Genomic DNA, 12,538 nt, shown 5'->3' with positions numbered 1-12,538 from the left:
TTCTAGGGTTAAACTGATTCCCGAGGCACTTACACAGTGTTATCCCATGGTCTCTTCTTCCTTGATCCTTGTTGTCTCTTGTTCTAGTTTGGAAAGGGGTCTGTGTTAGAAAAGAGATGCAGCCCTGGCGTGGGAAGTCATGTTTGTGTTCTGACACCATCTTCAAAATTTTAAACAGAAAGAAAAAAAGAATTGCTTCTGGGCTATTTCTTACTACTTCTGACAATTGGGGTTGAGGGTCCTTGGACCCTCAGCTGCGTAGCAGGAAGAAAAAGCAAAAATTTTCCACTTGTTAGAAGGAAAAGGAGAGGTGGATGGAGTTAGAAACACCACGAGAATGGTAGTGAGGTTCAAGATGGCGGCCGCCTGGTCAAGGTGACAGCAGCTTTACAAACTGGAAAAACTAAGGCTGCTTGTATTAGACAGAGACAGTGGTACTCCTCAGAAACCATGCGACTTCAGACGTGTTATTTAACAATCCTGTGCTTTCCTTTCTCTCTTCTAGAAAATGATTAAAACTTACTCTGGATTGGGATGAGGGTTCAATAAAGTAATTGATGTGGAGCCCTTCGCACAGAATCTGATCAATAGGTGTACATTAAATACTGATTTTTCTCAGTCTCTATTAGGAGAGACAGAATTTTTTAAAAATGTGCTAGGCTACCCCACTTTTATGTCTAATTGGCTGTGTGAAGTCGAGCAAGCTGCCTGCCTAGTCCAGCCTTGCTTTCCTTGATATGACACGGGAGGGTCATGCTAGCTGATCTCTAGAATTTCCTTTGGCTCCGAAGGACTGTTCTTTAATGTTTTCCTAGGAGACATGGTTGAGTATATTAGTGTTCAATGACAGATTGTTTAAAGGCTACAGGTTTCTCTGTGGGTTGGAAAAGCATTGACAAGGAAAAAAACAAAACAAAACAGTTCTTATCCATTTGTCTGCCCTGCAACACTAACCCAATCCCGGGTGGCCCAGGATTCCTGAGTATAGTGTGCCTACATCTCAAAGATTCTTTTTCTCTCCAGAGCCCATGGTAGCAACTAGCCAATGACCGTACCCAGAAGAGTGTCAAGGTGGGGGGTTGAAAGGATTCAATATTTCCAAGTTAGAAATTGAGCTTTACCCTAGTCTTACCGCTCAGATAATAGGAGATGTTCTACTAAGTTAATAGGAACAAGAATCTGGTTGAATGGATCTCCTGCAATAGTCTTCTTAAGCTGTGGAAGGAGTGAGGATTTCCTGTTTGGGAAAAAACATAACACTGTCCAAAGGCTGCTGTGATGTTTGCCAAGGACACTTGGACAATGAAATGCTGCAGGTGCAATGAAGTCATGTTTTGGGTGAAGAGTGACCTTAAAAAATAAATCAGAACTACTTGAGATGACAAACCAGGCTGTGCTAGCTGGGAAAGGAAGAGAGGTTGAGGCAACATTGGTCGCGCAGCAAAGAAAGCCCTCCCTCTTCTTACGTCTGCGTCTGCGTTTGTGTCTGCGTTTGCATCTGCGCAGTAAGGCCCCCTATCTCAGGTGAAGGGGCGAATCTATGGGTGCTTTATTTAAGGCCGGAATTTGAGAAGCCAATGCTGATGCCCTTACCTTGGTCACTCACGTGGTTTCTGTGTTTCCATTGTGGGGCCATCTCTAAGGTTTGCTTTTATTTTATAAGACTCCATCAGCTTCTTTTATTTAACTTACTTTTTTTTCCTCTTCCTAGCTATTTTCTCAGATCTCGAAGGAGACAAAACTGGTTTAACTAAATCCAGCGTGGATTTAGTTAGGATGAACCAAAGCTACTTTTTCCGAAGGGACCCTCATCTGCACCAACACACAATCCTCTGAAAACAGAAACCTCCCCTACTCCCGGTGATGTCTCTTCCTCTCGGAGTTGTTTTCCCTCTATAATTTGAGTAGCTTTCATTCATTCTGTGAGTTCTTATATTGCCTGGCAGTGCCAAAATGCTGTAATCAGGAAAGTTGCATATGGGAGAGTTGGGCTGCGGAAGAAGCAAAGGCTTAGAGGGAAGCATTTAGCCAAGGAACTTCAGAAATTTGTTCTGAGGACCCAGTGGGATAAGAGAAGCTACATGCCTCAGCCCGGAAGCCAGTTCTGTCCCCTTTTCCCCAGAGGGGAGAACCTTCACTGCTTTGTTATAAGAATGAAAGGGACCACCCACGGAGGAACCAAGCGTCTTTGTGTAGCCTTAGCAAGTTTGAGGTAAGCTAAGCATTATCTCACCTCCTCTAGAACTTATTGGATATTAGGCCTTCTTGTGGGTATTTCAGAGTGAACAGTAGGATGTAAATCGAGATGAAAATGACCTCCCCTCTCCCTCTTCAGAGGGACAGAAATGCAACCAAGGAGTTAGATCCAATAGGAGTTCGGTGATTATCAGGCAATGGATAGAAAAGTATGTATCCTGGGGAAGTGCTTCCCCCACTCCAGAAATCCTAGGGGGAAGAAAAAGAAAAGGCCATGGCCCCCTGGGTGTTTTTAAAATGTCCACGACTCTCATAAATCCCATTTTTCTTTCTCCAGAGGGAAGGACCAAGGGGAACTCATCAAACCTTTCTCAATGGATACTTTGAAAAGCTCATTGAAAAGATTCTATAATGACCTCTTGTCCCATAATCTATACCTCTGTCCTGATACTAGATTTTAAAGGTAAAGATATGTTTGGGAGAGTGTATAGGCATCAAGCTCACTGGAAGGGAAACTTGGTCCTTTAAATTTGCCTTTGAAATGAGAGTTTTCTATCTAGGAAGAGCGAATTGGCTCCCCAGTGGAAGGCAACAGGGTTATTTGGGATGAACCTTACCTCTTTAGAGATTGGGTGTTGGTAACTGGGAGAGGGGGACATTTAAATATCTGTGGGAGCTTTCTCTGGTGCCATGTTGCTTTTCTTTTACACATCAGTCTCCTGTTTAAATGGGTTCTGGGTCCTGGTTTGGTCTGAAGTTACCAGAACCATAAGAACTATGCTGCTTCCTGCCCTATTTCTCATAAGTTATTCAGTGGGCATCTGGGAGTTGTGAGCACCACTTTGCTCCTCTTACCAAGTCCCCCTTTACTCATTAAGTCGTGTCTGAAGGCCAACACTTCCTATATGGTTGTCATCCCTAAAAAGAGTCTTCACAATTAATGTCTTCACCTTTCAGAAGTAGCCCTGGCAAAAATAAGAATTTAGCATAGAAACCGTCTTTCTGTGATGGGCACACAGAGAGGAGGGGCCTGGCTCTTGATTCTAGGCAGTGAATTCATGGCAGTCTCTGGTGACTGGTTGTTACTGTTTTTCTTATTGTTCGGGTTTTTGCTTAAGTCTGCAGTTACACGATTTTCTCGACAGGCCTCCTTCCAGTCATTTTGAGTCCCTTCTGGGAATCTTGGGTGATTAGGATGGGTGCTAAGGAGTGCTGCCTGCACCAAGTCCTCAGTGACAAAACCAGGTGTGGGAAGGAGCAGATTAAAAAATGGAGTCAGTTAAGAAACCCAGTGAAGAAGTTAAGCCAGTCAAGTTCAGAAGCTTTGAGTTAAGCTCCCCATGATCTTGAGAAGACAGTTTCTCCAAAACATGGAGTTTTCAGGGGACTCACTCTACTGAACAAAAGGGATCTCTAAACCCTTTTACAGAAGGGTGGATGAGCTGATCTTTGAAGTCTCTGCCTTACTTTAAAATTCCTTTAAATGAATCTAGGCGATGCAGCCAATACTATTTATAAAAATGTTCCACAGGATAAAATAGTTCCAATGAAAAGCAAGTTTGGATTTCCATTGATATTTCTTGATTTTTTTTTTCCTGGAAGTGATGACTACAAAATTTTGTTCCATTTCAGCTCCCTTGATGAGGTGGGCTGTTCAGCCACACCCAGGTCCTTGGCTCTGCTTTTGTAGACATAATGACTTCAGCTTCTTTTAGCATTGTTTTTGGTGTGTGTGTGTGTGTGTGTGTGTGTGTGTGTGTGTGTGTGTGTGTGTGTGTGTATGAGAGACACAGAGCGTTCTGAGTCAGTCTCTTTCCTCCCTTCTTCCTTTCCTTCCCTTTCCCCATCTCCTTCACAAGGATTCTGGCTTTTCCTTAATTATGATGGCTCACCAAGGCCAACGTTGATTCTGTTTTCTTATCACAGATTAACATTATTGACTGTTAAAGGGGCATTAGAAGTTCTTTTGGTCTAAACTCTAATTCAACTAGGTGAGGAAACCGTGTCCCAGAGATTTGAACAAATCCATCAAGGACTTGTAGCTGTCATGGTGTCAGAGGTGGCCCTGTATCACACCCCTCAAGTCCTTTGAGAGCGCTTACCGCTGGTTCTGCATGGTTGGCCTACATCTAGTTAAATTTTATATAACCTATAGGCTTCCCTTTCTTCCTCCCTCTCTTAGCTGTTTGAAGTCCATGATGGATTAAAAAGTGAAAACTCCATCTGTGTTTTTGGCCTTGAATAGGTCACTGGGTCTGCATCACAAAAATGGGGGAGGTTACAGAAAATGGCAAGCTAACTCCAATGTCATGATGCTAAGCAGGTGATCATCAGCCCAGGAGGACTGTTGCTTCTTGCTCAAAGTTTGGTTAAATGGTAGCTATTTCTATTTCAAGATGCCAACTTGTTCAGGAAATGGTTGGCACAGGTATAAGACGCCCTAGATGGTAGTCACGGGCCCTATAGCACACACTGGGTCCTCAGAGATGGGAGAGGACATAAAGACAGGGAGAAGGCAGTTGAGAAGCTTGGCACAGTTTGGGCAGATGCTGCAGGGAAGACTGGCTTGTTTTTTATTTGAGGAGAAGCTGAAAGGTCATGGCTTCTATAGCCTCCAGTTCTCCAGGGCTTAAGAATCAAATCATGTGGGGGGCGGGGAGATCACTCCTCTCACCTTTGGAGTTCTAAATGCAATTTCCTCTGGCACTTTTCATTTTTCTTCTCAAAGCAGGATAACAGAGGGAGATGGAAAATGTTTCTCATGATCTCACCTCATTGAGGGGGTCATTTCTGTTTACTACAGGATCAAAGCAAACAAACAAAAGTCCTGGACAAATATTCTGTCTCCTCCCAGGGTAATCAGTCAGGGAAATGGCTCAGACAATTTTCCCCCCTGATTCTTATGAAGCCACTTACACTGAGGAGAGCCTGGCTGGGTACAGAACTAGAGACCTTCAGCTAGGGATCAGGGAAAGGAGTCCATGGTAAATCAGATCATAAATGTACGAAGTAGCACTAAGCAAGGTCAGTTTCCAATGGGACCTAAGGACTCCCTGGTAGGTGCCTTCATTTCTACTCCTGTCCTTTGTCAATACCTGGTGCAAATGTGCTAGAAAAAATTCCCTTCCCCAAGTCTCACCACCAAAGAAAGTTATTCCATGACAATAGCTTATGACACTCAGGGCACAGCTCTTATGTGACCCAGGGCCAGGATCAGACAAGCTTTGGTAACTGGAGTTCTAAACAATAGTTGGGTTGGTAGATCTATAGGATCTAGTGGAGGGGCGGGGGCTGGAAGAGAGGCCACTCTTCCTAAAAGTTAAGTGTCAGAATGTGAGAATCTTTAGCCCATTGAAGTGAACTTGGGCTGTTGTGCCAGAGTGTGGTGGGTATCTTTCCTCTTAAGAGAAGATTAGCCAAGCTTTCTTGTTGAATCTTCTCTGGGATAGTGTGGTCACCTGGTCATGGTCAGCAGTGACCAGATTACTATTTCTTAGAAGTTGGATAGTATCTCAGAAGAGGGAGCAGAGAAAGTTGTGTGTGTGCCCATCACCATAACAATCTGTACTTCATGGCCTGTTTTTGTTTTAACTCCCCAGTTTACCTCCTCTGTGAGAAAAGAGGGGGGTGATCAGGCAGGACTGGTTAGCAGGGAGCATGTAGCCTGAGAGTCAGGCTCCAAGGCAGCAGAAATTAGGAGCAGATGGTACCTAACTGATCCCTGCTTCCTTCAGATAGTCTGAATATGTTGTGAAGCACATTACTGTTGCCCCTCCCCCCTTGTCTCATATTATAAAATACAAACAAATGACAGAAAAGATCGTTTGGCTGGTGGCTGGCTGCCCAGTGCTCAGAATTTCAAGGCTCGCCGTTTCCTCCCGGCTGTGAGACGATGGATGTAGGGCCTCATCTTCATTTCTACAAAGGGGATGGAGTATTCATGGCCTTTCCAATGGTACCAGTTGATCCCCTGAGTGTGAGAAAGATGAATATGTCAGATCACCTTCCCCCTCAGCAGAGCATCCTGCTTGAAGAGAATGACTGGATTGAGAGATTCCCTTATGAATTCAGCTGTTCTTAATTTAACAAGGGGCTCATGACAGTGTTCCCAAGATGATGTAGAGAGCTGAGTCTCCTTCCAGTGTCCCCTTTACAAAGGCCTATGTCTTTATAAAAGGCAAGTTGTGTGTCATTTCTTATTGCCAGTTTCGTGATTTGCTTCCAGGAGTTTCTGGTAGTAGGAGACTATGGTGAATGTTAAAAACCCAAATAGGCAGAAGCTTTCTGAATAGTAGATTGTGGGCAGCTCATTCATGATGAGGAGACTCAGGTGGTTTCTACGTGGGGTCAGCAACCTCTGGGCTTTTCCTGAGTGTGTTTCAGCTGCTTCGTTGTCACTGAGCCAAGACTGTGGGCTTGCAGTCTCTTGGGGAAATAGCCTAGATTAATAAGGTTTTTGACCCCTTCCCTTCTAGACCCCTTATTAGAGTACCATTAAGCCCATGATGAATTGATGAGCTCCTCCCACACAAAGCTCCTTGAATGGTCTCTTTTCAGCCCCTGAGTACTTCTTTTTAAACAGGAAGCATTGCTGAAACATAGAACTGAAGGCCTGGGTTCTGTGCTCTCCACCACTCTGCCCACAATGAGAATGTGGCCTACCTGACTGTGCCTGGACTCCCCATACTTCCCGTTGAGGTTGGTCCGGTGGCAGTTCTTATACCACCAAGCACCCTTGTATGACATGGCACAGTTGGTGACTGCAACATCATTGTCTCTGTCCTCAGTGGAGAAAAAGGGCGTCCCCTGGTGATAGCTGAGGAGTCTCCTGCAAAAAAAAAAAAAAAAAAAAAAAAAAAAAAAAAAGAAAGAAAGAGAGAAAGAAAACAAAACCATTCAGGAGGCTGTTACATTCGATGTGGACATCTGGTTTTCACATGGGCCCCTGGCTCAGCTCTCGGGTTCCTTCCGAACTGCAGTATGGCTATGCTAACCTTTGTCTCCATACTACCTCATGGACTAGGGGCAGGGAGGAACTGCTTCTGTGTTTCCTACTCTAGTCACCACTGACCATTTGCTGAGAACTTTACCAGATAGTGCCATCCTAACCCCTCTCTCTATTTCCTCTTGGCTTTGAACACTCAAGTTTGCGTTGTGTCTATTGGAGACAGTGAGGAGCCATGATGCCTTGAACCCTTATGGATCTCACGGTGTAAGTTCATCCTGTCTTCCCCTCTGCATGCTGTCCCCTGATCAGCCTGTACCCAGTAACACACTGAAAACTTGCTCTGCCCATGAAGAGGAACAACAGCCAGAGTACCAATCTACAAGAACCAGAGTGACTGGAACATTAGAACCAAGTCAAATGAGATGTGGGTATGTGTGTCTTAGGGAGAAGCAGGCTTAGCTAAGGAGAAAGATTCCATGATCACTACTGCCAATCATGTGAGAAGCCATGAAAAAGAACACATAACTAAACCTTGTGGGGAAGTGTGAGGATGAATACAGAGAGACTGTAAAGAGGAAATTTTTAGCTAACTAGGAAAAGAGAAATTCCCCCAATACTACCAGCTAGGCTGCCTAACCCTGTGGTAAGATTTTCTTTCTCAAAGATGATTAGGGGCTGAGTGTTCTTTTATCAGGGGGTGTTATGCAGTGTGAACTCAGGATTCATGGTGAGAGATCAGACTATCATGCACTTACAGTGATTCAGGTGAAGCCTTCCTAAAGATTTGTGGTTAGAAATACCGGGAAGGGAACTCACATTATTTATCAGATAAAAGCGATATTCACTATGGCTAAGGTTGCTTGGTTGTTTTCCCCTAATAGAGACACTGTTCTGAGTCTATGACTTCCAAGTTATGTCCCTGGTGTCCACACAGCACCTCCTCCTCCACATCCACTGAATTCTGGGCTAGTCGGTCCTACAGGGAAGGCCTTCACTGCTCAAGAGAGTCCTGAGGCAATGAATGCTTCAGACCATTCTCATCTCCTTATAATCTAGAAGGATCTAGATGTCGTGCCCGTTTTGAGTCAATCCCACCAACTGAAACATGTTTTGCTATCTACTCCTGCTTGAAAAGGGTAGAAAAGATGCCTTACTTTCCCCCTCCTAATTATTTTCATCTCCTTTATCTCAAGTCATACTCAGGCCCATTACCTTAAAATTTTGGAGCAATTCACTCTCCAGCAACCCATGCTTTAGTCACTGTTCATTGGCTATGTTGTGTCTACCTGCATTGTTGTGATCTCACCTCTGCAAACTAGAGTGTTCCCTCATTATTCTCCCAACAATTATTTCTGGCTTTTGCTTTGATGTTGCCAACTGATTGTCTCAGACATGGTCCCCTTGGTATTTATATCCTCCCTCATCTTTTCTGCCCTATACCATATATACCTCATATAGTCCAGACATAAACTAAGTCTGGTTTTCTCTCTTGTGCCACCTGTACAGATTCATACCTTTCTCATTGCTCTGACATCAGCAAGGACTCCTGTTATCTCACATCAGGATTAATAACACAGCCACCAGTGGGTCTCTCTGTTCTTCACTCAGATTTACTTTATCTTGCTTGGAGCTGTCCTAGAGATCTTTCTAAAACCCAAATCCCATTATGCCATTCAGGACTTACAAGGCCTTTGGCCATGTAAAGACTAAATTTTTCCTTCAGTGTAAAGACTTTCCAGAATTAATCTTCTCTTTCTTTCTTTCCCTTTCCCCATCTCTGCTATTCCCTTCCTCCCTCCTTTTCTTCTTCCCTCCCTCCCTCTTCCCCTTCTCTCCTCCACCCTTTACCTCCTCTTCCTGCTTTCCTACCCTGTTGCCCCCTCTCTCCCGTTCTACTTCATCTTGCTGTATAGCCCAGGCTACCTTTGATGCTCAAGCCTTCCATCTCAGCCTTTCACATGCTGTAATTATAGGTGTGTCATTGCCCTCAGCTCCTGATTCTTCCAACTACACAGTTGGCCCAAGATAGTAGCGCATCAAGCCTTCCTTTGTTCTTTGTTTGTTCCCTTGATCTTGTTCTTCTGGGACTTCTCATCCAGAAGATGTTTCCTGCTAGTGGTTTTAGTCAGATAGGTTGATTTCAAGGATCCTTTCTATACATCCCAGATACCCTTCTATGGGTATCCTTAATCTAATTGTGCAGAGAGCCATTTCCTGGTGTCTTCTTTAAACTAGGTAGTTACTCTTAAAGAGTCCATGTTTTATGGTCCTGTTAGATGCTCTAAAACCAGAACAGTGAGAGTTGCTTTGCCCTTATTGAGGACACAGTTTAGAAGTCTCAGTTTGAATCCCAGAAGAGTTCTACTTAAGAGTCTTGGAGGTTTGAGGCCTTCAGAAATGGGGAGTAAAGGACTCTAGTTGGACTGGAGGCCCTCGCATGGCTGATTGCCAGTGAGGCCTGGAGAATCGGTAACAGCTGGAAGAACTGGGAACTGTTACAAATGTCAGGAATGAGGGAATGGTTTTCTCTCCAATATGAATGGAGTTGACTAGAGATGGGGTAACCTAAATAAACCCAGGGTTTTACTTAATGAAGAAGATGAACTGAATATATAAGGTGATGGATAGATTGTTAATGTTTATGAATAGTTAGCCAAGCACACTGGCCTCTGACACAGGGAGAGGAATGCAGTCTAACAGTTCTGCCCTCTGTGGGGTGCAGTACAGAGACTGGGCTGGGAAAGAGGTTTCGAGCGCTGGCTCTAAGGTAGACAGACAGCATGTGGGATTGGACAGAGCAGGAGGAAGAGGGTAAAATGTGGGGAGACAGAAACTGTGGTAAGTGAGCTTATTTCTCTTCCCATAGGAGAAACATGAAAGCCTTTTCTGTAGGCACAATTCTAATTCTAGGGAATGAAGATTATCCATTTGGTTTTGAAATGATTTAGTCTGACATCTTGTTTAATGTCCATTTCAATGGCTGTTTTATGCTCAAAATGTGGCAAATTGGACCTTTTTGTTGGGGCTCTTCAGGCTTCTCTGATTGCCACTGTGAATGACTCGACTGTGAACAATAACAAAGATAAGTGTGTCTTCTCTTTAGAATAACAATACCTGGCTGAGAAAGGAAATAATGGAGCAGATGCAGTAATTGGAAGGGTAACACCTTGATGTTCATTTTAATTCCAAGAGTCATAGGAAACACCAGTCTGTAGCTCTAAAATTGGAGAAATGAAATGTCCAGTAACTCCATGTACCAAACAGTAACATACCTGGCACAACAGGCTTCATGAAAGGTACGTAATAGAGCACATTAGCCAAAGACTAGGGACTAGCTTGGATGTTGTGTTCTCATGAAACTGTGAGTACACAGAACTGAAACAGATGGTTGTAATGCTTGGTAAAAATACCATAAAACCCACCACTTCGAACCCAACCAGGTATATGGTTCACTTGGCAGGACAAAAGGCAAGTGAGAGACAGTTAAGCAATGTCCTCTGCTCCTTCGTGGGATGCTATGACAACTGCTGGTGGTTGAATGGGGGAGGGGCAGCTCAAAGAATGGGGAATCTGAACTGTTTCATTTGTTCAAAGGTCATTTTCCCAGCTACCATTACAAGGGGATGTCTACTGAGATGACAAACAGTTCTGCCCTCACTAAATGGAGTTCACTCTGGTTAATCTCAGTAAAATACGCAACTGTTTGCTCTCACCCTGCATTGTTTCCGAGCAAATTTTTCAGACATATTCATTCCTTGTGCCTACAGCAACTTTTCTGTGACTATTCTGCCAAGTGGGACAGATATCATTATTATAATATAGCTGATGACATCACTACTATAATTCTCCAGATGATGAAAGTAAAGTCCCAAGAAGTTGATTCTGAGTCTCCTGAATGGATAGGTGGGATCAGAGCCAGTGGCCCAGCTGGCCAAGCCTCCTTCCTGGCTAGTAGCCAGTTCATGAATTCTATGAATTCTGTTGGTTCTGTTGCAGCTTAGAACTGGAATACACACCCAGTGCTCCTGGGGTCAGCCCACAAATACCTGCAGTGCCGTTGTAGCCTCCTATACGGAGCTTGTACAGGCTTCTGCTGTCCTCCACAGCGAACTTGTCATAGTAGGCAAAGACGGCCTCCTGTCCATCCCGCATATCCACACGCAGCTCATAGCGGCCCTGGGCTGTTATCCTGTGGATGTTGTCTAGCCCTGTAGAGAAGTACAGACTGTGTACTGAGTCTTGCCCCAGCAGCTTTGGCAATGGGATAGAAACACAATGGGGGAGAAGGAGTTGGCCATCCACATTGTTCTGCTGTTCTCCCTTCTCAGGCTGGTGTCAAGCAGATCCTGCCAGACTCCGAATCTTTTCCTGTGAGTAGGCCACCCCAGGTCTACAGAGGAATGCCACCTCAGACAACATTGGAACTTAACATCTAGTTTTGACTGGGTAACTGACAAGCCCTAAAGCTCAAATTTCATGACCCTGTTCCCCATAATCTTCTCGGTACGGTACAAAAGCTCAAGAAAAGGTGTGATTCATTTGGTTTGAGTTGTAGGGAGCAACAGGTAGAAACATGGGGCCAGAGCACCCAAGATACCCAGACACAGTAGGGTTTCCTAGCAGCCTGCAGAGATGGCCCAATCCACTCATATTGTGCAACCCTTCCTTTCTGTTCAGAGTTCCTGGGACCCCCAAAGATAGATCAGAAAAATAAATGTATGGGTTTATGTCTTGAGTTTATGGTAATTGAATTTATGAATTTGCAATCTTTTAATGTGAACACAAGGGCAAACAGCCATACTATGCATGGTCCTGTGTAGCTAACGTACATATTTTGGTAAGTTAGTGTATTAAACACCTCTTTAGATTATTGATAGTTTCCACTGAAGATGAGCTTATCAGGGTGTAGCCCTCTATTATAAGTTGGGGAACATCTCTGTTGCTTTTTGCCTCCTGACTCCAGTCTTTTTTGTTTCATCTACATACTACATCTTTATCCACCACTGCTACCTCTTCACTGGTCTTTCTAAACTCCTACTCACTTGTCCATTAAACATCCCAGACCTTGATCAAGAAATTCTTATAAGGTATAAAACCCTGTACATCAAGAGTTCAGGCAGGACCTAGATACCCTTGGTGATATTTTCTCATATCCATTTTCTCTGGTTTTGACCTATTTACCTAAACTTTGGCCCACTGACCTTGTGTGACTGAGGACTCTGAGCCTTCCATATTTCTAGCTGCCCAGTTAAGTTAGAGCTTTTCTTTTGTTGTGTCATCCACTGTCTTAGTATACAATGATTTAGAACTAAAACATGGTATAAGTATAGAGAAATTGAGAGCTCATTTAAACCCCCTCTTCCTTTTATGGGAGAGAGTTCAGAGAGTGAGGTG

At 44.0% G+C, this 12,538-nt stretch overlaps 1 protein-coding gene across 1 annotated transcript in view; it reads right to left on the bottom strand.

Moving 5' to 3' along the window:
• Nucleotides 1-3,780: 3,780 nt before the first annotated feature.
• Nucleotides 3,781-12,538, bottom strand: part of Tnr (tenascin R) — a 387,323-nt gene continuing 378,565 nt past the window's right edge. The window contains exons 21-23 of the mRNA XM_032914659.1: nucleotides 11,118-11,352; nucleotides 6,859-7,024; nucleotides 3,781-6,166 (exon numbers count right to left, since the gene is read on the bottom strand). Coding sequence (XP_032770550.1) covers nucleotides 6,047-6,166; nucleotides 6,859-7,024; nucleotides 11,118-11,352 — 521 coding nt within the window. The 3' untranslated portion in view covers nucleotides 3,781-6,046. The remainder of the gene's footprint in view (nucleotides 6,167-6,858; nucleotides 7,025-11,117; nucleotides 11,353-12,538) is intronic.

This window comes from Rattus rattus, chromosome 10 (assembly GCF_011064425.1).
Source record: "Rattus rattus isolate New Zealand chromosome 10, Rrattus_CSIRO_v1, whole genome shotgun sequence".
In the NCBI taxonomy this organism is placed as follows: Eukaryota; Metazoa; Chordata; class Mammalia; order Rodentia; family Muridae; genus Rattus; species Rattus rattus.
The sequence above is the reverse complement of the archived record's forward strand: the minus strand, read 5'-3'. Positions and strand labels throughout refer to the sequence as shown.